Raw genomic sequence first — 25,973 nt, 5'->3', positions numbered from 1 at the left:
AAGCTGTATAGGCCTGCTTTGCCCTCGGTCTGCTGGCAGCGTGAGCAGTAGGCACAAAAAAGCCAGAGTAATACAATTTAGAAAAGCCGAAAGTATAATAGATTCTACTATGAGAGCCAGATGCTAAATTGGGTTTTATGTACGAGTGTAATGTACTTTGGTGTAGTGTTGAAACAGCTTTTCCTAACTATCCCTGTATAAATCTGTGGGAAAGCATAGATAGCATATTTCATATTCGGGACGAAATTGACGAAAAGAAAAGTCACCTTTTGTTTGGGTGTAGGGCAGTGCGAGTTTCGATAAGGAAGGAAGGAAGGAAGCTGCGGAAAAAAAAATTGATATATTGACAAAAAAAAGAACATCAAACCAATAGAGGTGTCACGTCTGAGAAAGCAGCTTGGCACAGAGTCTATCAGCGAACATGCGCTAGAAAGTGTTGTCACAAATTCAAAGAACGAAATACATTATATGTAAATCGATCGTATAGCGTCAATCAGTAATATAGTCCCTATAATATGCTGCATTTGCTTCATAGGAAGCAAGCAAGCATCGTTCACTGAATGTTTCGAGTTGTTGAAATAGCTACAGGTGAGCTATGCGGGAACACGTTTGCTACTTTGTGGTAATCGCCCGGTATGCATCGACCTAATGTTTTTTTCTTAGATGAAAAAGTGACGGTCAGTAGGTAGTCTTGTTCCTGTCGCATCGACCATTGATTCAATTAACGTTCTGATTATCAAAATAAAAAGAATGAAGCAAAAGCAAAAGATTTTTTTAACTCTAGAGTGCCATGTCTCTCCTTGCATATAGCCCCTTTTGAATAATCGTTAATATACAGGCGTTGTCGTTGATTCAAAGTCAAGCACCAATAGAACTGCTAAGGAGATTTCCACTCGATGATTGTTTATTTTTTACTGTGTCAAACCGCCTCACAAACCTAAAATCGTCGTGTAGAACTTTCATTAAAAACAAATAAGCCAACATTGACCTGGGTAGCGTCAACTACCGCCACCGTGTACATTGATCCATTATCCTGTCGGCATCACGCTTGCATACTTCTGTTTCGCTACTGTTTTTTTTTTTTCTCCATTCAATTTTACCATATATTTATATAGATTAATAAAAAATTTTTCCTGAGACGGTGGACACCGAAGGGCAGGTAGGACAATATAATTATGCTACAATTGTTATTTACAAGCACAAAACCTGTAGACGAACGAACTGCACAATGTTGCCCTCCGTAGATCATGTGAAAATTGCATCGTTTGTCACCTTTTCTAAGACGGCATAAATTTGAAACTTTTAAATATAAACTCTCTTTGAGAGAAACGTGAAGATAACAACGTAACGTAAGCATTATGTGACCGCTCTTATTTTGCGTTTTTGCCTCATTATCGCTATTAGATAAACGCAAGTGCAACGTAGTTTAATAGCATATCCAGTGGTCGTGTTCGCTCGCGTAACATTAGGTAGCATCCTCAAAGGAAAGGCTCTGATAATTTGTTCGATTGTTGCTAACGAATGGAGCAATAGAAATGATTAGCAATCTGAATATTTCTGCCAACGCAAAAGCCTTTTTCCCCGTCAATCGTTGACTTTTGCGTCGGTTTGATGCGCCTGTGTTTTGCGCAACTCTGTAAATGTAAACCCATCGTTTATTGGGTTGCAAAGTTCCATGCGTGTTCAATGGTTGGATAGAGTCAGGCTGCAGATAGCATCATAAGATCGTTGTAAAACCATCAAGCAGACCTGGGAGATAGACGAGGCCTTTCAAGCTTCGTTTCGATAATTGTCGTTTCTTTGCAGGACGTCGTCGCTAGCTAAAAACAGGTTAGTAGTGCTAATAACGGCTTGAGACAGGTGAATCTGCTTAATGTAAAACACGAACCTGGTACACTATTGTCCCTCGTAGGGTCACTCATGGTGTATTCCTGTGTTTTCCCTGTGAGAGATGCCTGTGACAGGTGAAAGTGGCAGCACTTTCCAACGCCAAATTTTCGAGTATTGCCAATCTCTACATGCTGAAGATGTTTTTTATCAGCTACATATTTTCTTGTAGAGCGGTTGGGCACATCATGTTCTGTCTACGGGCGATAGACTCCGTAATGACTGCAGATTTGAACGTAACAGTGACCGTTCGAATCGTTGTAACGATGGCGGAAACAGAAGTGCCGGAAGAACATAATAGTTTAAATTTTAGGAAAAAGCGGCAGACGCTATGGACTTATGGCCGTTAAACTAAACTTACGATTTTCTGAGTGGATCGCAAACAAGCGTTAACAAAGACATTCGATAGAGATTTTTTATTTTATACGTTCTAGAGAAAACAACAGAGATGGCACCAATTGTATGCTTACGTGGTCGCGCTTGCTATTCGAATCAGGACACTTTTCGTGAAGACAAACAGAATCACAGAATAGAAATGCAAAATATTTGAGTGTCCTTCGATGGATACTCTGAAAAACAAAGACCGTAAGCGAATGCCACCTTCAACATATCAACGGGTACAAAACAGAGTCATGCATTACTATATTGACCGGTGTGATCTTATGCATCTTCGCACTAACCCATTGTTACCCCCTTTACACCAGCAAGTACCTGCACTTTGGTCAACGTTTCACAGGCACTGCATTCCGTGTAGAAGAACGTATGTGCCCCTTTGATTAGTCAAACGATATAGCTTATCGTGGCCACCACAGCAAAAACGATTTATCAAAAGAGGCTTGATAATACTAAAACACAACATATATTTTGGTTACTTTCGACTACGCAAGCTACTCGATTGTACCGATAACGACTGACGTTATCCACTCACTGTCGATATCTCGTTACGATGTCTTTCAGCCGAGTTTCTCTGCCAGACACGTAACGTTACTGAGTAATTGTCTTACAGGGGCAATTATCGTAATAAAAATAAATTGTGTCGACAGTCATAGCATAGTAACCGTCTCGGATACGCTTAAAACTAGCTGTATAAATTACTATTTCGGATAGGCTGAAAAGTGCAATATGTACAAGCTAAGCGACAAAGAGGGACAAGGGCTACAGAAAGTTGAGTCGGTCGGAAACCATTATTTTTATTAAATTTGTCGCGGCTTGATGCTGGCTGCGCACAGCCTCTAAAAAAAAAAAAACTGTAAAAAAGCCTGTGAAAAAAAAGAAGATCATCGCAAAATATGATTGGTCAAGTGAAAACTGGCAAGCGGAAAAGTTGTTTAAGTATTCCATAAATCATAAAAACGAACGTATGTTATTGGCATATACAGTAGATTTAGCAGGGATCTATTTAGTGTCATGCGATTGTTATAGGGTTAAAGTGATAGAATTTTATACAAGAAAATTTTCAATAAAAATCGTACCGGTCCTTGCTGTCACGATGGATTTTGCTAACCCTAACCGATACATAAAAATAAATGATATGTTCGGAATATTAAATATCGGCTCGCTGATGCTTGTGTCTTATGTTGGTACGTATTGTATATAGGTGGGGACAGTTTTATTATTTTCGACAACACATTTTGAGCCATTGATGACATTCATCCCTCTGAGAATTTGTGTCATTAAACTTCTCCCGTCTTCCGAGCACTTATATAGATATATATATATAAAACAATTTGAGCTTGCAGCTAGCGAACGTGAGAAATGAAGTTGAAATAAGCACAAGGCATTATTAAAGGTGTGAACTTCGCAGGCACCATAGCGAGATGTGTCGCGCTATAGCGGCAGGTTCCTAGAAGTAAGGCCCGGCATCCGTAAATTAGACTTAGGACATGGACTTGATAAAAAAAATGGGTGGCGAATAATATGAAACTACCTAAACCCAAAATAATCATACATAATTGACTCGACGGGGCACAGATGACAAGTAAGGAATAGGCCTGCTGAGCCGAATGTAGCTATGTGTTCGCCTCGTGCTTAAACACCGACTTCAGCGGTCGTCCATGAGACATGCATTTCCTATTAATCGTTTTACTTAAAATATCCGCAAATTGTTTACAGCTGACGAACGCCTTTTGAGGCAGCGAAAGAGCGTGGGTACGACGTAGCTATTTTCAGTACTTCATAATCACTTCTGAACTGAGCACGTCAGATCACACTTCAACCTGTCAAAATGTGCTGTAACTTTTTTTAGTCGTACAGATTGGAGAGTTTGCGTGTCGTTTTCGCCAGACAATTCCCTGGTCCTCTCCGAGCGCTAGTTCAGCTTTCTACGTCGCCGAATATGATGATTATCTATGAGGCCACTATTACACCAAATCGTAACCGTTACACAGAGAATTGTCAGCACCTCGAGAGGTAGCGGGCTACACTCACTCAACACTTAACCAAACAAGACGGGAATTTCACGATGCATTTAGCCAAGTGCAAACGATCTGAAAAAAGTAATTTTATCCATCATAAAAATTCAATTCATTGCGACTAAAGCTCGTATCGTGGTGACTATAAATTTCTGCGCGTTTACAGCCACCACGGTAGTTTATAGCCCACTCCCCAGGCCATTTATAGTCCACTCTGATCCCTGGTTCTAGTTAAGCGGAATAGCGGTTCGGGCCCACACAGTTCCTGTCATTAATGTACTCATACATGTGAAGTCGAAGAATGTTGACTCATTTACGTATGAAAAAGAACTGAGAGACCACGCCTGGAACGGAGTTCTAATAATTTTTCTATAAAAGGCAAGCGGCTTCGTTAAAATGGGATAGATTTTCTATTTCTTCGAAGAACTAGAGCCGGCGTATGTTGCACAGATATGCCCATGGGCAGCAGAAGAGGTTATTCGAAAGAATCAACGATAATTGCACGTTGCTAGGGGACGTCTGTTCAATTGTCCACGTGCGCTTTTAGTTATGAAAGTTTTGCCCTTGACTTTACTAGCCTTAAATGGTGTCCGGCATGTAATCAAAGGGCTTATTTTTCGAGTTCGTACTCGACGCTGGAACGTCAGAATTTGCGTCAATGTATGTAGTTTAACGTGTCTTATCACACGAAGCGATTATAAGAGCTTTATTCTGTCTATCAATTGTGAGTAATAACGCAGGAATAAGCCATACATACAAGACAAAACGTAAAATATTTTACTCACACACATATATATATATATGTATGTGTAGAGTTATTTGTTACAAGAAAGTATTAGCTAACTTTCTTGTTTCTTCTTCCAGAGAAATAAGCACTTCGTAAATAATAGTACGTAAAAAAATTAGATTTTACCATCTATTTTTGTAGGGCAGAGTTTTTTTTTTTAGACATTGTCCATTTGCTGTTAGTAACAAGTTCAGAAATTGGTGAATTTTTGAACTTTTCGTTTATATCTGATTGGAAAAGCAATCTATCATCATTACAGGATACAACCGTTTGTATTAGGCTTTATGCTTCCTTTACGTATACCCACCCGTGTACGTTTCATTACTATATAAAAATGCAGTAGAAGATAGAACTAGTCGTTCCGTTACGAAGGGATGAACAGGCTGACTAGGGATGTACGCATGAGTTATCGGCGTGTGCAGCCATATTTGCCTTACAAACCCTATTCTATTTCAACCAGTGCTAGCTAAATGGTATCGCCATCTAAACACTTCGCTCACACGAAATATGACAGCGCAGTTAGTTTTCATGCCTGGTACCGTTGGACTCATGTTCCTAATTGAGCCTTATTTACTCTATTCTACGTTATTAGCGTTAGAAGCAATTGAAATTTCCATACAGTAGTACGCCGTGTGCATGAATCAGTGGCTAGTTTGTTGATCATTGTGCAGATCTGTATTCGTGTCGCTAAATACCGTTAAGGCCTGCCTTGTGATCAGTTGGCGCTGTTTACGACCTTGCGGAGAGTGGTCGCAAACATTAGATTTAATTGAACCAATCTAAATGTATATATAAGTCTGTGATTTTTTTCGCCAGGAGGTGATATCGCTCGGAGCCATTGTTGCCGATTCGAGATCGAAGATCACATTTCTTCTAGCTTCCTCGTTCTCCGTTGACTCTCGCAGGTTGAAATGGGCAAAAAAATGTACAACAACAGAATGGCGTTACGTGTTTCTGTCTAGGTTGCACATTGTACAGAATAGGCCATTGCCTTTTCTGTGTTAGGAGCTGATCATTGTGTATACGTGCCTATCCACAAACAGAAAATAATCGGAAGAACTCTTTAGATGACTTCAAGCAGAGGTTCCTAAGGCTAGAATTTGTCGTAGCGCGTCAGACGAATACGACCTCGACGATAGAAGTACAGCATATAGGCTAGTATGCATTGTTCTATCGGCGGCAGCGTCTGACCCTCTCGGTGTCGAGCGTAATCAGTATTCGGCGGGCCCGTCACCACCGTAGGCTAATATTATAGTAATGACCATGCTAAACAATAGGTATTCTCGTCACTTCGTGATACTTTTGGTGATATCCAGTTGTGTCCTGCTTCGCTAAGGTTTCTTTATACCTTCTCTCTTCTTATATTTCTGTCTACATAAATAGTTAGGACAATGTTTCTGGCCCTTTATGCTTTGTTATCTGCTCTGTCTATCATGATCGTTGCCCATTGGTCCCTCTAGTCGTCCACTGGTAAATTTGACTTCCGTTCTAAAAACCTTGTACCAGTAATAAGAAAAATTGACCGACACGCCTGTGTATTACCTCAGCTAACTATTTAGCCCAGAATGTAAAAGCGTACAACGCTTTTTTATTCCTTGTCGAATCATGTATTACTATGATGATATATATACGCTCCTATGTTTCCAGAAGCTCCGTATATCCATAGTTCTGCTTAAATATTTCACTACAAATAAGATAGTGGCACCAACAAAATTTACAAGTTTACAAAACAAGTTTAATATCTTTGTTGAATTAACATTTCCAAGCGATTATACATGAGACCCCCTCGCTATTGAGAATACCTATCGAGCAAATGAACCTAACATGTAATACATTAAAATATTACGTACGTGTTACGTATGCCATACGTAATAAATACTGGCATCCATTCCCGCTTTTTCATCTAAGGAGAACACTCGAGTTTTATCGAACTTCTATCAAAATGAAAATTAGAAAAAAAATTTATGTAGAAACTCGCAACTTTAAGTAACAATACCATATTGGATGTTTTAATTATATACATGTGGTTACCCTCCACTTATGGTTGTATAAACAGTTTCATCTGAAACTAGGACTAAAATAAATTAAAAAAAAAAAAAAGGAAGAAGAGTTACCTAGTGTGAAGGAGACGCTAATACGTCGGTGCCCCTAGAAAGGATAGACATAAAATGGCCCAATAAGCGACCAACCGGCTCTTGGCGAAGCTCCTGGACGCCGGATGACCGCGTAATTACGTCGATTGCTTCGGCACTAATTCGGTGCTCACGAAGTCGTTTAAGGCGATCACAGCTTAGAAAGAGCGCATGTCAAGACTCGGGCACCCGCAAGTCTCACACAGATTCAGTTGTGCGGTCACTTCGTTGATCGAATTCTCTAGCTGGAGAGACCTAATGCTCATCCAGTACACATGCATCAACAGCATGCTGTGAGTTGTTCAATATAAGCAATCGGTATTGATAAAAGTATACTGTAAAAGGACGAAGACTATATTTTACGATCAGGGCAAAACTTGTGCGAAGCTTCAGATGCAAGTGGATCCAATAACGCTCAGTATTTACTACGGGTAGAACTTTTGAGTTCTAGATGACCATGTGATGCCAACATATGGTATACATGTGATGATCATGATGACAACGGCGAATGGGCAGTCCTACAAGTTATGTTCAGATTTCTCTGGACCTACCAAACTGTTCCCAGACACTCAGCTAGAGTGACCTAAGCGAAGATACTTCAAGCTGAGTTAACTTTGGTGGTGCTTAACGCGGAAATCGCCCAGTAGAAATACTTGCGGGTTTTATCTCCACTCGTATGTTTATTGATGTGCGGCCTCGTATGTAAGTGGTCTGCTGCGGCCACTTTCTTACCCCAAGCTCAACACTTTACGTAATAGTTATGAAAACCATCCGGATCCGGACATAGCAAGTCGTAAAAGGCTAACAGACATAGGTGATCCACTTAGAACTGATTCCCGAAGGGCTTTTGTTTCGAGTCGTTGAGGCAGCGAATGACAGCCCCCAAAGCGAGCACTAGATAAACCGATGGTTGGACTTAGATATCACTACAGATAATAGATGCTCTATTGGCTCCATGTTTTATGTGGAATATGTTAAAAAAAAAAAAAAAAGGTTACTCACTGTGGGCGATCTGGCGACGTGGGCGGCTACCCACTCATTTATTTGTCACGAGACTTAGGGTTAAATTTTTCGCTTAATAACTAATCATTACTTATTGTAAATTAGCAGGTTCACTTTGCTCAAACTGATATGATGATATTGAAACCATATGAGCGCTAGGACAAGAACTGAATTATATTTCAACATACTTCCTAGTGACGTTTCGCGCTACTGAAGCTGATACACATTTACAACGGCTAATTCAAAGCACTATAGGTACCGCAAGCGACGCAAGCGTCCGTCAAAGCAGCAGTGCCAGCGTTATAATGAACTAATATCTATCTGCCTGTCAATTAAAAGGCGAAAATAAAACACTGCCTCTCTAATTATATTTCATCCATTTCTATAGACGACCGTTTCTCTTCGGTAACCTTCGAAACATTTCAGCAAACAATTCAGCTCTTCTTCTCTGATTACAGTGGATCTAGTACGTACGGAAGTTTATCACTTCACAGCTGAATTTCAATTCTGAGCATTTAAAACATCGTACAAAGTGCGTCTTTAATGCAACATGTAGCATCATATAATTACTTTTAATCGTAGTTTAGAGAAGCTTGAACGTAAAGTACTGAAACAACTAACATATAACATTATCCTTTGTCGTATAGGTTATTCCGATATTTATATTTGTACATATATAACAACATTAGGTTTGCATAAGAGAGCTCTGCGACTGCTTACATACGTTCGCATGTATCGTCAGTTTCTGACAAATTTAATAATGCTTTGAATCTGTTCTACGGTTTGGGGATTTGCAGTAGGCATCATAGAAGGTGAAGTCGCAATTATTTTTGACACGCCTATTGCAAATACTTCATTGTCCTTATATGTGGAGCGTATCTGTAGTAGATGTAGCAAATAAAATTGCTTTTTCATTTCTTGCTTACCATTTTCGAGTTATCGAAATTCTTCAAAATGAAGCATGTAAGTAAGACATTGTCAAAACGCTGCGCACCGATCGTCTAGTCCACGTAGTAGTAAAAGGTGCCGACGAACCTTATAATAACTACATCTGCAGGACGTGACGGACCCGCATTCTATTGGAAGGACCAATCGTTAATAGTTTTAATAATTGAGCGCGGTTTAGGAGCAACATTTGAAGGCAACACTAGGCTGCACTGTGTACGATCTTGTAACGTCCCTTAAGGAAGCGTAGGTCTACAACTTATGCCTTCATTACGTAAACGAAACTGGTGTCATGGCGTCCTATCAAAAAATTATTTAGCATTCATGACAACGATAATTTTGAAACGAAGTTCACTTCGATTGTATATAAAGACTAAATTGTATCTGGACATTCCTAAGGAATAACTTTGCGTTTGTCAACTTTTAATTGAATAAGCGTATTTGGTACGGCTGTCTAAAAGCGTCTTTGCCAAAAAGGCCAAACTTTCTCGATGAATTCTGTGGTCTGAGCATGTTCATCTAGCACGACACATGGATGCTCAACAGGATTTATGTTTGACCTAGATCTGATAGTGAGGGGTATACGGCAAGTACGATCGTCACTAGCGATGCAGGACATTCGCTCTGAGTAACTCTTCTACGAAAAAATTCAATTTTATGCATATTGTAATGGGAATAAAGAGAGGAGCTTGAAACTCCTATGCATAGTCAGTGAGTGGTAATGTTCATATGCCCGTTCATATAATTCACGCGATTGGTACATCATGACCAAGACTTTGCTCCCATCCAGGCGCATTTTCTTGATCCTGTGGCCGGCTGATGCTTTAGACATCAATTTGTAAGTGAGAGGTTTTGGACAACGGAAGGCCAAAAAAACTTAAATGTCTGTAAGATTGAAAGACCTACTGGAATCTAAGAATGCTATGGAGTGGTTGCTGAACTGCAACAAGCATCAATCCGTTGACAGGAAAAGGCAACCTTTGAAGTAGCCAACGTATGGGCTTTGAAAAATGATACGGTTTTGCCAAGTAGGAAATGCAAAAATAGCTCTGATATGCTGTAGAAGCTTGCACGAAACCGGTTTCCTACCACCTCCTTAGGTGGGTTGAAATATAAACACCAATACAGAATGCGATATATAATGATGAATATGAAGAAAACCATGGAATATCAGAAAGAACCAGGGAAATAATAAATTCATGTACGGTACTACTAAAGAAGTCAAACAGTTCAAGGGCTATTCAAGAACTCGATTGCAGCACCTCCCTGCAATTGATCCTCCCTCATCGTTGAGATATCAGAGCAAAGTTGCGCTTACTTAAAGACGTTTCGGACCTCGTTAAAATAAACAGACACACATATAAGCGTTAAGCGATGTGTTCAATATCTGGCGCGGAAACGCCTTTCGTTAAAAGTTGATTTTGGCTATTATGCCAGCTTAATACCTAGTGACGCGAAACGGAGCCAGCCGCATTAATGAAAATGGCTTTGTAGAAGGGAAGGCCATGTAGAGCGGATTTTCTCTGATGCAATTTCCTTTAGCTCGGATAACATTGATGCTACTAAACAAAGGCTTAAGGGTCAGAATAGTATGTGTAAGAGGATTGGAAAGCCTTATCTTGCTTACTACTGTTGCCGCACTGTTTAATTATGGCGTCCGTAATTTTTTTTTTAGCTTTCTAGAGGATTCCTCTACGCCGAGAGTTCTCACGGATCGTAGTCAGGTACTGAAGAGCTGATTCATACATGAAATGAATAGATTTACAGTTTGTTATCTATCTATGATTAGTAAACACGAAAAATATAGGGACGCATACAGATAATTGTCTTAATACGTTTGAATGGGGCAAACTTATTTTCGAGCCCGTTTGGTAAATCCAAGTATTAACTATAGCTACAATAGCATCTCATGGCGATATCATACTAACATATTTTATCTCTAGCTATCAAGCGATATTTAAAACGCATGTGTTTTAAATATTATACGTTCTTACAAAATATAATAGCCCGTTCACTTACAGGGCCAATGTGAGAAATTTTATATCCCTGGTCTGTCGGCCATTTATAGTTAGTTAGGGTTTCTTTCTATATCTTTTTCATCATAAACTTAACACGAATATGGCCTGAAAACACACTATTTACGTTAGCTCACAGGCTAACTCTTTTTAGCCTGTTATTTTATAGCTGGTTGAATCGGTAATAATGATATAACCCTATATAATATGAACGTATCTCGCGTATTGACCTTAATTAGCAAGTTTTCGTATCCCGTAACCAGCTTTTTAAAAAAGATCAATACCATCGGCTAGTTTTATTATGTTATTACTTCTTTTACTGATAACTTCAATTGTTTTGTTTAATTTGATATAGATTACATGATACTTAGATATGCGTAATACTACAGGAGTACGTGGTTGAATATACGGATAGGGTCAGCGCCATCGTTGCTATTCAACTAAATAAAATAGAATTTTCTAATAGATCTTGTCATGTTTGCCAAACACCATTTTTCACAGTGCTCATTCACTACGTTTAAAGTAACTAACCTTGCGCACAAAGTACATTCTCATATCATTTACACATCATAGACGTCAATCTGACATTTTAAGGTTAGACGAGCTCTGAGTATTCGGTTAAGGACTACTCCTTACTGGGAAAAAATGGGCTGGCCGAAATCGGTGTTCGAGCTACGGAATTCTGAAGTATAATACTCGAGTAGTCTTTGCCATTACGGGTTGTAGCTTCATATTCAATAGCAGTAGGTCGGCTTCGACAGTTTGCAATGATGCCCATCACCTGCTGTTTGTTCTCCGCAAGTGTCTTGATGTCTTCCACGAGTTCCGCTGTCTGTTCGCGAGTTAATTTCGCGAAGCCTGCTCGAGTGAAAGCTATTGCCTTTTTTCTCAAAGCGGACGCCTGGCGTCGCAGATTTAACAAGCAATCAGCCTGGTCAAGCGCTTTCAACGGCTTAGTATTAAGCCAAATAGTATATGCGACCTCTGCTGCCTCTTTGCAGATCGCTTCCTGAACGCCATTCTGGCGTGCCGTTTGGACGCCATATGCTGTTAGCGGGGTTACTCCCTCTTCAAGACTCCGTTTATAGACTAATACACCGTTTTCAATTTTTGCATCAATATGATAATTACTGACATTAGGATAGAACCTCTCAAGATGGGTTACGAGCTCGAAGTGTGTGGAAAAAATGACAAACGCCTTAAATTTGCTCAGGTAACTTGCCACTGCAAAACAGAGCGCGGCTCCATCTTCTTCGCTGGTGCCACAACCCAGTTCATCCACGACGATCAATGAGTCTTCTTCGACGTTTTCCAGCACCTGACTTACGCGTACAACTTCAAGCATATACGACGAACAGCTGTTAACCAGATCATCCCCGTACCCTGTACGGGCGAAAATTTTGCTCGCTGGTCGAAATACCGCCCACTTTGCCGGTACGTAACTTCCAATCTGTGCGAGAATTTGTAGCAGTGCTAATTGTTTCATATAGACGGACTTGCCGGCGTTGTTAGGTCCGGTGAGAATAATCATATTATCTTTTGTGGTCAGTCGAACAGGGTTTGCGTGAAATACGTCAGGGTCTTCGAATGACCACTGGCGCGCCAGTACAGGGTGGCGGCCCTCCTCAACAGCTGTAACATAATCGGAGAATTTGGGCCTTACAAAGCCATCATTAACGCTAGCTAAAATCGCTAAGCTGCAGGTCACATCAAGCTCGGTCCACATTTCTGCAAGTTTGAATAGGCTGTCGATGTGAGGCCGAATTTGGTCTACTACTGGTTGTAGGACGATAATTGAACTTCGGTAAATTTCGTTTACCACCCAATTTAGGCGTTCATTAGCCCGAAGAAGTGACTCAGTTGTGAAGTGATAGTTTGAACGGGTATGGGTTATCTGAAATGACGATGTCGCACATGTGTATTCTTTGGTAGCGAGAGAATCGGGTACTACAGATGTTAAGATATTGTGAGTAGCAATAATTAGCGTACGTACATTTAAGGTTGGTTTGTACCTAAACTCTCATTTGAAGCTTACACATGATTATTTCCTATGTTTTTAGAGCTGCTTTTAAAAGGTTTATTCAGTTGTTGCAGATAGTCGATTTACTACTACTATGTTCCTTGTATATGATCACTATACGTTTTGATGCATAGAAGAGCCTAAATCTACTCCGGCTGGAATAAGAAGATGTACTATATATATACGTGTGTGTGTGTGTGTGTGTGTGTATATAAGTTTGCCATTGTGTACATAGGATATGATGGCGTTTACCTTGATAAATTCAGGAGGCAACATGGACATTGAGTGATTGGAGCTCGGAAGACTAAAGTGAAATCCTCTTACTGCTGAAAAGGCCAGCTGAAGTCTACTGAGTTGGTATTTTTCGGCCGCTCTCGTCCGTATGTTATCGATTTCCTCAATGGTTTCTGCGTACAATCTGCGGTACTGATCTAAAGTATCGCTGATTTCAACACGAATGCAGCCAATACGCGCAGTTAGAGAATCTAGTACACCACGGTTCAGAAACGCTTCAGGGACAAAGTAGTCGTCTAAGGAAAGAGGCAGACATTTGTTGTTAGAGCTAACTATTCTACAGAATGATATCTATTTTCTATTTCTACAGAAAAGACAAGTTTTATGTTACCAAGATTATTAGCGGTTGATATATAAACGATATGCAGAGAAAAACAGGAAGTAGGCTATAAGGATTTACCAAAGTAGCCCAGATGATTTTTGGGCGTTCTAGTGGACCGATTCTAAGTGTCTAGATTTGAAACTGACAATAGACCATATTGATATAGTTAGATAACAAAAGAAACAACACAACTAGAAACCTATATTCCTAGAGACAGCTGTGAGCTGGTTCATGTGTTGAACTCGTTAGCACAATGCTCATTTGTAAAACATCTGTAGTTATCTCTACCAACACGCGAGACAAGCTAATACGGCGAGCAGGTCACAACTCATAGCAGCGAAATCAGGCGTTGCCCACACTGTATTACATTTCCAGCTATCGGCAATGGGCATTTCGAATGTGCTTCATCATTACCGCTATATCTTTTTTTTTTTATAAATAATTCATTTACTAGAATGTCTTGCGTCACGTTATTTCCATAAAATTAGATCATACCGAAGAGCATTCATTCATAGTTGTGTAGGCACGCAATGATATTGATGCTTCGTGCGGCTATTGACATAAATACGTGCGTTTTTATTATGATTTATGATTAAAGGTCCAACTACTTCATTCGGCTGAACTTATAAATTTATATTTATATATATTAAATGTATATATTATTGTATATAGTGCTACTCACTGATGACCTTAGAGATCTGCTTGAATCTCGGATCGGACATGAAGCTTTGGAGTATGCTGATATAGGATATTCTCTGTTGTTTGCAAGCGCCAGGAACAGAACCCGCCTCCTTAGCGTACGGCCCCAGAATTGTTTGAAAGGATTCCAGCAGGTCAAGGTTGTGTTTGAGGGATAACAGGCATTGTATTCGGTTCGCCATAGCAGTTGCATGGTCTCCACCGCCTAAACCATCCTAAACCACAGAAGGCCGTGTGAGGAAGAATTGTATATTTTATGCTGTTTGTTGTATCGTTTTTCATTTGACACATTCTAATATCCGACGGAGACGCAGGACAGTTTATTCTAGACGATGAGTCGAGTGTAAGCAAACAAACAATTTATATACCTCATTCACTGGATCAAGGTTTGAGCAATTGAATAGAACGGAACAAACTATATCAACTACTACTTTTACTGATTTTTTATGTTGTAACGTAAGCAAAAGTTCAAATGCTATAAAACCTACTAAACCTGGCTCTATGAAAAGGCCAAAGGCACTGCTAAACAGAGTAACTTTTGAATACTGTTCAACTAAAAAATCAGCGTTAAAATTAATTAACATAAGAAGAAAATTTATATGAAATATTCATTTCTAAAAGGCTATCGATCCTTACTACTTTACTTCTGGCCTAACACTTGGTTGAGAACGTTCACGGACAACGCTCAAACTAGCTAAGGTATAGAATTAGACTTTAGACAGGTCTGTGCAAATGTGTACATCTCTGATCTCTATTTTCTCAGAATTTGTAACTTATCTGGAAAGGCAAATGCTCAATGGTAGAACGGGAAGTTAGTATAAACTACATCGGAGATTCCGCCAAACCAACCTTCACTATGTTGGTGATAAGTCGCTCGAGATCGATGGTCTTGCTTAGCAAAGTATGCAAATCCTGAGCAAGTGCAGCTCGATCAATCAATTCGGTGAGACAATCAAGACGCTCCTCAATATGGGCTAGGTCTCGCAGTGGCTGCAGAAGCCTTAGTCTGAGTGCTCGTTGTCCTGGACCAGTTGCTGTGTAATTTATTACGTCTGCATAATTAAAAAGTCGCATAACAAGGCGATATGATGACGTATTCAGAAAAACAGATTGTTTATAGATGCTATTTAAAAACCTCACTTTGTGGCCCTACAAAAATATTCTCGGCGCCCGTGCGGACATCATTGCTAAGATCATTGTTTGTCAATGAATGGGTTTTTAGGCCAACTTTGATTAAAAAAAAAACAAGCATAGTACCTGTATTCACTGCCATGCGGCCAGACGAATGCTAAATAAGCTGCAAGAAATAAGGAAAAAAAGCTTGGTCGAAAAAATGCTATCCTTCTTCTTCTTCTTCTTCTGACGCCACGTGTTTTTTCTTATAAAGCCGTTGACATTTACTGGATGTTCGTGTCCAACAAAAAAAAAACCGGAAGTAGCTTTAAGGTGGTCAGATTTCTCTGAAATCGTCTTCGCAATCTCATATTCCTGTAGTAGAAGGTTTGAAAAGTTTTTTTTAAACTCAAACGCTCGTAACTGGCAAGATACAGAGTAAAAAAGAAACGATGGTTTATATTACTTCTAATGGGAATATCAATTGAAATCAACCTAAAAGCTAAACTTACCGAAAAGGGTGTACTTATAGGCGTCGCTAGCAACATCTAGGCTTGCAATTAACTCCAGTTCGCGAACGGTGACGGCATCAACTTGGCAGATTCCTTCTACCGGTGGGAGTATGTCAATTCGTAGTGAACGGGCTCTCGGCGCGGCCGCCTTTTGTACCAATTCGGCGTATCTAATTCCCAAAAAAATATCAATGTAGGCAAAATTACACTAAAAAATTGGAAAGAGCTATTGGTTATTTTCAGTTGAGTGCCTAATCTAACTTCAAACTGACACTTGGTCTACAAGATAGGTAGTAGTAGTATCGCTTCAATGGTTACACCTCAAAAACGAAAAATTACACCTCTTAATTACGAGATTTCTGTTCTCGGTAAAGTCGATGCTTTTCATAGAAGCCATATTTTTTTTTTGTTGATTATCTAGTCACGCATACTTAATCATTCAGTAGATCGTTTCTAAAGATTTCGTCCATCTGTGTACCTCCATGTCCATGTGTTGGATAAGCATGGATACAAAGTGACTGCCGAATAGTTAGTCACGGCCGTAGTATAAGCCGAAAGGGTTGCTTCCTTCCACGGAAAGAATGAATACAGACGAGCTCCCTCATGATCTCGTAAAACCATAGCGATATGCTTGATCCTAGGTAACGAAGACCATAACTGACATAGGGGCAAAAAATAACTAGCTCCGATAAAAACCGGATCGCCAGTTTAGTAATCGATGTACGGCTACACCTTTAATGTCTCATCTGGAGAGGCTTTGTCTAGCTTTCAATATAATCTAGTGCGGTTCGTCGTTTCACGATGTGGCTATTCTTTGTAAAATTTAATAGATATCATTAAAGGCGCAAAAGCTTTGTAGCGGCGGGAGCCCGCTGTTTGACTTATGCGTTCCGGAGCAATAGAGACAGTTGGTCATGGAAATGGATTGTCTGTGGCAAAACCAAATTGTAGAAGAAATTTTTTCTAACGGATCCATTTTAGTGGCCTTTTCGGGGTAAAGCATGCCATATCGAATCTTTTCAACAGAAAATGTTGACCGTCTGCATTGGTCTACGGGAAGAGGCTAGTATGGACGTACTTAAAGATCGCATTGGCGGATGCAAGCGCATAATACTTATTGCGTAGCTCAATGTCAAGACGAGGCACCGCTTGTGGAAACATGTTCAATTTACGAAGGACTTCGACGCCCTTGCAATCATTGTACCATCGGCGTTCAATACCTAAACCGGCAAAAAAAAAAAAAAGCTGTATCTTAGGGACCAGAACAACATCCACACGTTACAAATAAGGCAAACCAGTTCCGTGTTCTCAATCTGCTAGTTACTCAACCTGTTTCATAGAACCTTGCGAAGTACGTCTTATGTTTTTCGTTATTAACGCGTATCAAGTTAGCGGTCGTTACACCCAATTGGCAGCCTCGTGATTCGAAGTCAATTTTAATCCAATTTGTGTTGTTACCCTTGGAGCCACCGCCGACTATAACACGAATCCACCTACCTAACTCTAACTTAGTAATTTCTTTTGAAAACATCCTTATTAATTTTAAATGTATCCTGTGTTTAAACATTCTAGGTCAGTCAAAATGTTTCAGTGCTCAAACTAACATTAAATTTGAAGTCTTCCGTTACGTTTTTGAAGTGAGTAGACTCAATGTGATCCAAGCCTTCGCGGAACTTATTATGATATGTTATTAGTGTGACTAAAGAAAGTAAATGTACATACAATAGTTTACATTACTTAGTTCGTTGAACGTACCGGTGAGTTGCACCTCAGGAAAGAATTGCTTCAGCTGTTTGACCAACTGTCTTTCAGGCCTTGCATCAAGCGCGGTGCGGGGCATCGTGATTTCCATTGGGTCCAAGCTCTAAATATATAGGAAAAATCACATTCAAGGGATCAGACTTGAAGTAGAGTCGACCCGCCCGTAAACGATACATCGTATCTGTATATTTAATGTAATTAATAAAATTTAATATTACTTGCTTTACAATTGCATCAGTGGATGGTCGATCAACAGTTTTCAATTTACTATCGCTTCAACTAGCTCGTTTATAATCGCATTATGAGTATTCTATATATTTTGTCTACGGACAGTGGGCGATACGTGAATCACCAGGTCAAAAAGCAACGTTTATTGACAACGATCTTTGATATTACTTTCCTATCGTACATATGCCTTGATCTAGGTAAGGGTTTTATCTAATTTTCGCCACTATCACTATTGTGGACAAATCGATGATGTAAACTCGCTCCCAGTATACGCGTACAAACGAGCATCGATGCTATTGTACCGGACAAGGTTCCGGACAAACCTGGACGTCTATGGTTTTCAGAACGATGTGAATATAAAGCGACCGTCCTGCTCAATCCTGCCAGCGAAAGAAAATGGCAGCTGCTAACGATATTCAGTCTTGAATGAAGAGCACGAAATTTTGGTAGCCGACATCAAAACGAGCCTTGTGAAAGCGAATAATCGTAGCGACTAGATTTCATGCACTGTTTACGAAGGGATGAACGTAACGTACTATACGAAAGCTATCATAGAGCTAAAAAGAAAAAAAGCTGCTGGCTACGTTTCACAACGTTGCAAGAAACTTGAATGAGCTTTTACGTAGGCGAAATCTGCTGGTTCTGATGGAACGAATCGAACCTATGATTGGTCAGCGCTAGCTCGTGGAGTCCATCTGAAATGAGGCGATGATGCTTATGTCCCACGAATGCTAACTAACATTGCATGTCAACATCGCTCGCCAAGTCTGTGTCTGTTGAACAGGCACGACGTTCCTTGTTATTGGGACTTAACCACTTCAGAGAAGCAGCGCTTTTCCATGTGGAGACTGAGGGCCGTTCCACCTGGCAGCCGGCCGAAATGTTGCGCGAAATGGTTGCAAAGGGAGCCTCAGAAATTGGTATTTGTAACCGTCTCTCGATCATGTACGATGTAACTTGTTGTCCTTGGATAAACCTGCGTTCGAACCCGTAGCAAAACTCGTTCCTATATAGCTTAGTTCTGATTTAAGTTAACGAAGGTGCCGACAGGTTGAATGCGAGGCCAACCGAAAAGGAATGACCGTTTCAAGGGTAACCTTTTGCACGGTTTATTTTCACCCTCTTTATATACGTTTTCGATGACTGGCATTAGATTTGCATGAAAGTTGTTTCTGCAACTTTCAAACCTTGGGTTATTTTCCACAGGCTTACGAGATTTTTTGAAGACAATGTTCCCGCTTCACCATCGAACTACATATAGTCTCAATGCATGCCCCTACGACCTACGGTGAGAACTGTGCAAGTCGTGTAGTAATTCGGTGTATCTTCCAACTGTCGAACAAATAGGCGATTCGTTCGCAGATCGAGGGCTGCCAAACCCACGGTCCCAGTCGAGTAACCCCGTCCATTGCAAAGACAAACCAGGACACTTCCCTTGAGTTGCTTGTTGACGCCATGGTTGCTGTTTGAAGAGGTCCCGCTAGCAACGGCGCTTGCAATGGCTTTCCTTCCACTGCTAGTGACTCCTGAGATGTTGGCAACTGTCTTCCTGGCATTCGTAGGTGTGGCCTCGTTGACACGTCTACTTAAATATACAAGAGGGAAATGCACTTGGTGAACATGGGCTCTTCTTGCACGCAATCTTGTAATGTAGGGGAGTGTTAGATAGTTTGTACTTACCTCTAGAATTTGCCTATTTGTCAGAAATAGCTAATATCAAGCAAATAGAATAGCTGTCTTTATGCGGGCATTATATACGCAATTGAGTGGAAGGTCTAGTGGGGTTCACTTGATGATAATTCCACGTCCCGATTTCAGCGTTTCCATAACGTCTGCCATTGATTATAGTTGAGTCGTTGGATCAAATACGTTTTTTGTGCTCTCTGAACCCCAGGAAACAGCCGATCCCGGACACGGGGTCTTTTGAAGCGATACAGCCAGATGGCGCCACCACTGCAGCTCCGCAGTAGTAACCGATTTTTAGCGAAAGAGCTGACACAGTGGTGTATAAGAAAGTGTGTGGTCAGAGATTTATCGTATGAAAAAAAAGTAGCGTCCGGAAAGGAGGTAAGTAAAGCGTTTATTAAACTAACTAAAGGACGCGGGCGAGTCAACAAACTAAGACGCTAAGCTAATCCTGCACGCCACAGAACAAAGCAACTAGGAAATAAAGACAGATTATCCAAGTCAGATCAGTTTCAGGCGCCTGCTGCCCATATGGGTGGCACTGTTTTTCAGTCATCCTCGCTGGGCTGAAACCCCTGAGGAGACCAAACTGCGCCTCGTATGGTGGAGAACCTGTCCTCGAAGGAAGCTGATAAAACTCAGCCAACTAATCCTTGATAGGCTTTGCTTTGTCTCCAATTAGCACGTAATACTAGTAAATAAGGATTTCGGCTGGCTAAAGCAAATAGCTTACACGTAGATATCATCCTGACAAAGCGGATACAATCATTTTGGTGAGAACCCCACACTGGTTTACAATCTGACCAATCATGTTAAGCTGGTAGTGTGTGGAAATGCATTTTAGATCCCCTTCCGAAAAACGAAGAATATCATCAGCAGAAAAACAACTTTTCAATATCCGTTGCGTTAGTCAGCCCTAGTGACTCACCTGTTTACAAACGGCGATTTCTGCAGGCTGGACCGCCTAGGAGTTACTTGTGCTGCGAAAAAAACAACGACAAACTAGACATTACGCTTATACTCAGATTCACGGTTAAGTAGCAGGAAAAACACTGGGAAATATACACGTGCTTAGATAACAATATCTCTACCACTTTATCAAAAGGGGTGTCCGCAACGTTTTGAACTTGATGATAGAATATGAAGCGAATTAATGCATCCTATAGTCACTTTCAATCTGCGTGTGTCGTATTGCCACACCTAGAGGTGAAGGTATCGAAAGTTAGCTACCGTGCGGACCGTCTAATTGCTCATTTAACTACTATTTAATACTTACCAAAACAATCATCACGATACTTTGGTGTCGTCATTGTTTATGCCGTGATGCATCCGTTGTGAATAGTTCGAGAATCGTCCACAATATGGCCGCACAATATGGCTAGTCATTCTACAGATGCATTTCCGACCGGATCCAGCTCAGCCGCTATTCCTGCTCCGGCAATTGGCATGACACGAACTTTAACTATCGAAATTTGAATATTTCGAAAGAGAATATGATAACAATTGTAAGTGCGCTACCCTATCATATGTCGAAACGCCGTACGATTAAGTTTCAGCCGCTGTTTCAGCAGCTAAAGCCGCATTTTGACATTGAACGATATACAGTTTCCTAGGGTTCAGACATACTCTACCATTCGATCGCTATGACTTTTCGGAGACGAGCATTGATTGAATCGCCTACGATCTAATGTTATACAAGGGCGTCAACCACCAGCTCGAACAAGAATGTTGTAGAAATGCTCAGATGGAAAAAATACACGACCACAGATAGAAACTGGACGACTATTAAGTCACAACTACCAACGGCTAAATTAAATTGGGTTTGTATTACAAATATGTAGATGTTACATCTGCATGACTTCATCATGTTCAGCATATAATAATAACAACTTCTTTTTACAAAATAGGTATGATTAGATAGTTAGCACACGATTCTAATTGAATCCACTTAATTTCTTGGTGGACCCCTCTGAAAGCATTGTCAGCCATATCATAGATAATGTTCTTAACAACGGACCAAAACATTTGGAGATGACCCACAAAGAAAAGAAATTCACAAAATAAAGATGTCGATATAATGTTATACGTATGGCTACCCGACTGTAATTACGGTGAAAGGGCACTCTTTTTAAGCTATTAGCATGTGCTTCGACAGACCATAAGGTGCGTTATTCCGTCTGGGGGGATTGGGGAAAATTATGTTTGTTAACTTTCTTCACCTGTACTATGTCCATAACTTTTGTGAACAGTTTGTGAAAAATTCTTATCTATCCTAATGCACTATATTTACTAGTATTCCGAAATAAAATAGATTACTTATATAATTTAAAATGTACAATAGTGTGAACCGAATCATGGAGTTCCTCTTTTTTTTTTTTTTTTTATAAAGGTCGTATTTCTCCGGTTAGCATATAACGCTACATTTTATACGGCGTCCTTTTTCTGTTCGTTCACTCTTTGTACAAATGCAAAGTACCCTCAAACCATCCCTGGTCATTTGTTATTTTTGGAATACAAAAGGCATCTGCCCACATGCTCGCTTAGCCAAACGATACTGCACAATATCGAGTTCCTTTTGAATACTCTCATAAACTTGTACTTATCAAAATTGTATATGTTTCGGAGCCTCGTTCCATACAACCATCTAGAGGGAGAGAAAGTTTTTTTTTCATTGACACAAGAGATTCAATACAGTCCGGCCAGACGTCGTTGTAACTTCTTCTTCCTGTGATTATTCTGCCGCATGTTTTCGGTCGGAACTGAAAACTTATTTGAGCTCAAGTGACGATTTAAAGGGATGCAAACAACAGTCAGGTTTTCGAATGCTTGAAGAATATTACATGCGCAAGCGTCGATGCACTTTGAACTCAGGCGTTCAGAGGCATTAAGTTAAAATAGACCCACTTTTAATTCAGGCACAGTTTCATTAAAGACGTTACTTGGGTTCTTTTGAACGATCGGATGCCGGTCGCTAAGTGTCCGTTAATTTAGTTATGTTAATAACGTCCCAAAGAGGCAATTTTTAAGCTGTTGCTGTTTTGTATTGGTACAGTCCGCTTCGAAAACACTCACTAATGATATAGTAAGTTTAACAGAATCGCTCTTAGTGCCTATGTAGGAGTAACTCCGGCGCTACATCGACAGTCAAATAAAATCTACCGAACTATTAGATTGTATGATACGTAACCCATGAGTTGTACTGAAAAACCGGCCCGTGGCTTATAGGCAGCTTCTCCAAATTCTGTCCGGGTTTAAAGCGAATTAGCAATTTAATTTAGGAGCGTAGTAGCATCCACGAGACAAATCAAACGCTCCATTAAGTAAGGACAACTATAGACTGCGCCTTTTTGAAGCACGCTCTTTCCTTGCACCATTCTTGCATAGACTCAACTCTGAGCATTCGCCCAATTAGCTTATGGTCAGTAAGTCTGTAAACTTGATGTTTGTCGGACAAAATAAGTTATAGGCAAAGCCCAGCCGTCCTTCTATTACAAGCTCCTATAACTCAATTTTTGCGCGAGAAGCTTGATTCTAACTAGTTGGTAGTTATAAAACCCTTGCAAGTCCTCTATAAGACTATCTAACAACCTAATGTGCAGGCTGTCGTGTTCATCCAAGAAACTTTTAGGTTACCAATTACGCGACAAAAAATTGCCTGAGCAATAAACTGTTGTGCTTAAAAAACTGTGGCCTTAACCGCTTGATTCTTAGATCTGCTCTCTGTGTCCCTTAGACTGAAGTGTATACACACATTCCGAGTAGAGTCTTGCATATGTATACATTTTTTTCAGTTAAAACACGCACGTAAGTTCATATATATGTCAAAACTCTCAGGGTGCTAATAAGAGAGTAGGTCGTAAGGAAGACACTAGCAATACCCTGGGACTAAACGCTTTCAGAAAAAACAGCAGCGCCTTGGAAATACGTGCAAATTGGACTTTTTATTTCACCAACAGATCAAATAAGCACGATGGCAAACACGAAGGGAAATATGTACAACATTTAATATCAACAAACGACATGCACGAAGTTCATTTTGCATTGAGATAATGTAGAGATAGTTACTGGAACACTTCTGCGCTCGCGTGGCTTCAATTGACTCCATAAAATAAGGGTTGTATAGTTTCCCGCTAACTGAGGTGAGCGTGGCTGTAGTAAAAAAGACAACGATAATATAATAGGGTTTTATTTAATAGTAAATATTTTAATGTGATGTGATTTATTATGAGATCACTGCATCGGGCTACAGTGGTCAAGGTATCATCGGGTAAATTTAATTCGGGTTGGGGAAAAAAGCAGCAGATGACTGACTGTTACGTAATTGCAGAGTAACCAGTCGTGTATATGTTACGGCTAGTATGAGAAGTAGGAACGATAATACTTGGAAAACAGTGCTGTTGTTTTCGAGACGTATCAGTACTCTCAGCGTAGTACGACTCATCAACGTACTGTCAGTTGAGAATGCGATTAGACGTAACATTATAATAATGTAAACCCAGTTATGAAGCTTAATTAAAATTCTTGGCCTGTGCATAAAGCTCATTATATAAGCTGTAGCATACTCGCTGACGCAGGCTTGCATGTTTTGTTTTCTCTACTTGTAGAAACATCGTTTAAACTATAATGTTCTATGAATTTTCTCTGTTTGAGACAACGACAAAGCTATCTTGAAGAGCTGGCCGAACCTTAGCCACAGGATGCTTACCTAAACTAGACCCCGTTAGATAAATTGGTCGTCTTCATGTCAATGACAGTTGAAAAAACGCGCGAAGGGTCATTTTAACGACAGTTTAATTTGTCTCCAATGCAACTGGGTTACCTTCCGATCAACACTTGTGTATAGCAATCTGCAATCGCATTGCTACACTGATGCTAATTTAGGAAAAGAAATTTCTTGAATTTTTAATCATCTACAATAGATTTTGATCGGCTCGAATATTACGTTTGGGATGTTCGATAGTATAGGCATCGTGATTCGAATCGCCAGCTTTGCCAGTGTATACAAAAAAGATCCCGACAGTCCGATCAGGTACACTAGAAAATGTAGCTTTTGCCGATGCTCAGCTTTATTCAGAACACTGCGAAAAGTGTAGCCAATGCACATGATCCGAATAGTATGATCCTGCTATCAAGTCAGGCATAGGCGTATCGTCGAATGCCCTCATTACAAGCAAGAATATTAGAGCAGACGCAGTACGGCTCCGATAGTAACAGACACGAAAAGGTCGATTTGCAAAAAGTACTTGTCAAAATGCAGGAGGAAGGTTCGGCTCCATCAAAGGACGGTCACGCGAAATTTCAGAACGCAAATAGGGGGGGAATAGGACAATCGGACCAGAAGAGTCCATTGAATACCTCGGGGAACTGTGCCTAGTTTGAAAGTTTTAACATTCGTTCAGTTATTATTGACGTAGGTGTCAGTGAACACCAGCCATAGTCATATGGCTATTCATTGACTAGAGGGAAATAATCTGCTTTAATTTTTTTCATCAACATCATGTTTTTTTTTTCTATTGAGTTAGTATTGAAGATTTCTTCATTATCCTTAGGATAAATTCTACTCTATTGAGTGAATTTTCAGTAATGCTCGTTGCATAGATTTAAGCCTAGCTAGATCAATTCCTTTAGTTTGTCCTGCTTTAGAATTTGACTAACGAGGCCGAGACAGGTGGGCGAAACGACTGAAGCATAATCATGATATCTCCAGTAGGATTTTCAGCTGTAGTTAAATACTTTCATAATACTACCTAATTGTGCAGGTACGCAAAACCGACGTGATATAGTTATATTTTTTTAGCTGTAATTGAATTAAATTCCCTGTCCCCGATCAAGCCATAGTTCTCATTACAGACCCACTGACACTGGAAATGAAACTGCAATGCTATAGTGAAGTCTCATAGATTCCAATGAAGGCCAATCTTATATAAATGTCTATTAATAGGTAAACAGACAAAATCCAGTATTCACAAATGCAGCTTTACCTTTCCACATGATCATGCCTCGCGCTTAAATTGTGTGGGACCTGATTGGCGCTATGATTTGGGCGCGAACAATCATGAATCCAGCTAATGGGTTTCAGTTTGTCGCTGCGTATCAGTTATTTCCCTTATTTTTTACAATTTTTAGATTGTTTTGCCGAACCAGGACAGTCCATGGGCC

The 25,973-nt window shown here is 40.2% G+C and overlaps 3 protein-coding genes and 1 long non-coding RNA gene across 4 annotated transcripts in view; 1 reads left to right on the top strand and 3 right to left on the bottom strand.

Moving 5' to 3' along the window:
• LOC147758781 (uncharacterized) overlaps positions 1 to 25,973 on the top strand; it is a 75,567-nt gene that overhangs the window by 5,078 nt on the left and 44,516 nt on the right. The window contains exon 2 of the long non-coding RNA XR_015318955.1: positions 12,393 to 12,613. This is a non-coding gene — a long non-coding RNA (uncharacterized LOC147758781). The remainder of the gene's footprint in view (positions 1 to 12,392; positions 12,614 to 25,973) is intronic.
• On the bottom strand, positions 11,398 to 13,586 carry LOC147758783 (mutS protein homolog 4-like). The gene is made up of 2 exons (XM_086977196.1): positions 13,452 to 13,586; positions 11,398 to 13,073 (listed from the first exon to the last, which is right to left on the bottom strand). The coding sequence occupies exons 1-2, from the start codon at positions 13,479 to 13,481 to the stop codon at positions 11,805 to 11,807; spliced, it is 1,299 nt and encodes a 432-aa protein (XP_086833322.1). The 5' UTR covers positions 13,482 to 13,586; the 3' UTR covers positions 11,398 to 11,804.
• On the bottom strand, positions 13,520 to 17,400 carry LOC147758782 (mutS protein homolog 4-like). The gene is made up of 6 exons (XM_086976923.1): positions 17,218 to 17,400; positions 16,140 to 16,309; positions 15,364 to 15,566; positions 14,498 to 14,729; positions 13,569 to 13,729; positions 13,520 to 13,525 (listed from the first exon to the last, which is right to left on the bottom strand). Exons 1-6 carry the CDS (start codon positions 17,298 to 17,300, stop codon positions 13,520 to 13,522), a joined length of 855 nt encoding a protein of 284 aa, XP_086833049.1. The 5' UTR covers positions 17,301 to 17,400.
• On the bottom strand, positions 19,278 to 21,412 carry LOC111244571 (uncharacterized). The gene is made up of 3 exons (XM_022791841.2): positions 21,091 to 21,412; positions 20,743 to 20,794; positions 19,278 to 19,710 (listed from the first exon to the last, which is right to left on the bottom strand). The coding sequence occupies exons 1-3, from the start codon at positions 21,122 to 21,124 to the stop codon at positions 19,392 to 19,394; spliced, it is 405 nt and encodes a 134-aa protein (XP_022647576.2). The 5' UTR covers positions 21,125 to 21,412; the 3' UTR covers positions 19,278 to 19,391.

Source organism: Varroa destructor, unplaced genomic scaffold (assembly GCF_002443255.2).
Source record: "Varroa destructor unplaced genomic scaffold, Vdes_3.0 BEIS01000001.1, whole genome shotgun sequence".
Taxonomy (NCBI): domain Eukaryota; kingdom Metazoa; phylum Arthropoda; class Arachnida; order Mesostigmata; family Varroidae; genus Varroa; species Varroa destructor.
The sequence above is the reverse complement of the archived record's forward strand: the minus strand, read 5'-3'. Positions and strand labels throughout refer to the sequence as shown.

Bases quoted from the DNA above. Each gene is read 5' to 3' on its own strand.
- LOC147758783 (XM_086977196.1), bottom strand. From the start codon at position 13,481: ATGTCCATGTTGCCTCCTGAATTTATCAAG. The intron at 13,074-13,451 runs GTAAACGCCATC...TCGTCATTTCAG, and splicing joins TGCCTCCTGAATTTATCAAG to ATAACCCATACCCGTTCAAA.
- LOC111244571 (XM_022791841.2), bottom strand. From the start codon at position 21,124: ATGACGACACCAAAGTATCGTGATGATTGTTTTG. The intron at 20,795-21,090 runs GTAAGTATTAAA...TTTTTTTCGCAG, and splicing joins GTATCGTGATGATTGTTTTG to CACAAGTAACTCCTAGGCGG. The intron at 19,711-20,742 runs GTGAGTCACTAG...ATATTTAAGTAG, and splicing joins AAATCGCCGTTTGTAAACAG to ACGTGTCAACGAGGCCACAC.
- LOC147758782 (XM_086976923.1), bottom strand. From the start codon at position 17,300: ATGTTTCCACAAGCGGTGCCTCGTCTTGACATTGAGCTACGCAATAAG. The intron at 16,310-17,217 runs GTACGTCCATAC...TTTGGGAATTAG, and splicing joins TCCGCCAATGCGATCTTTAA to ATACGCCGAATTGGTACAAA. The intron at 14,730-15,363 runs GTTGGTTTGGCG...TCTGTGGTTTAG, and splicing joins TTATCACCAACATAGTGAAG to GATGGTTTAGGCGGTGGAGA.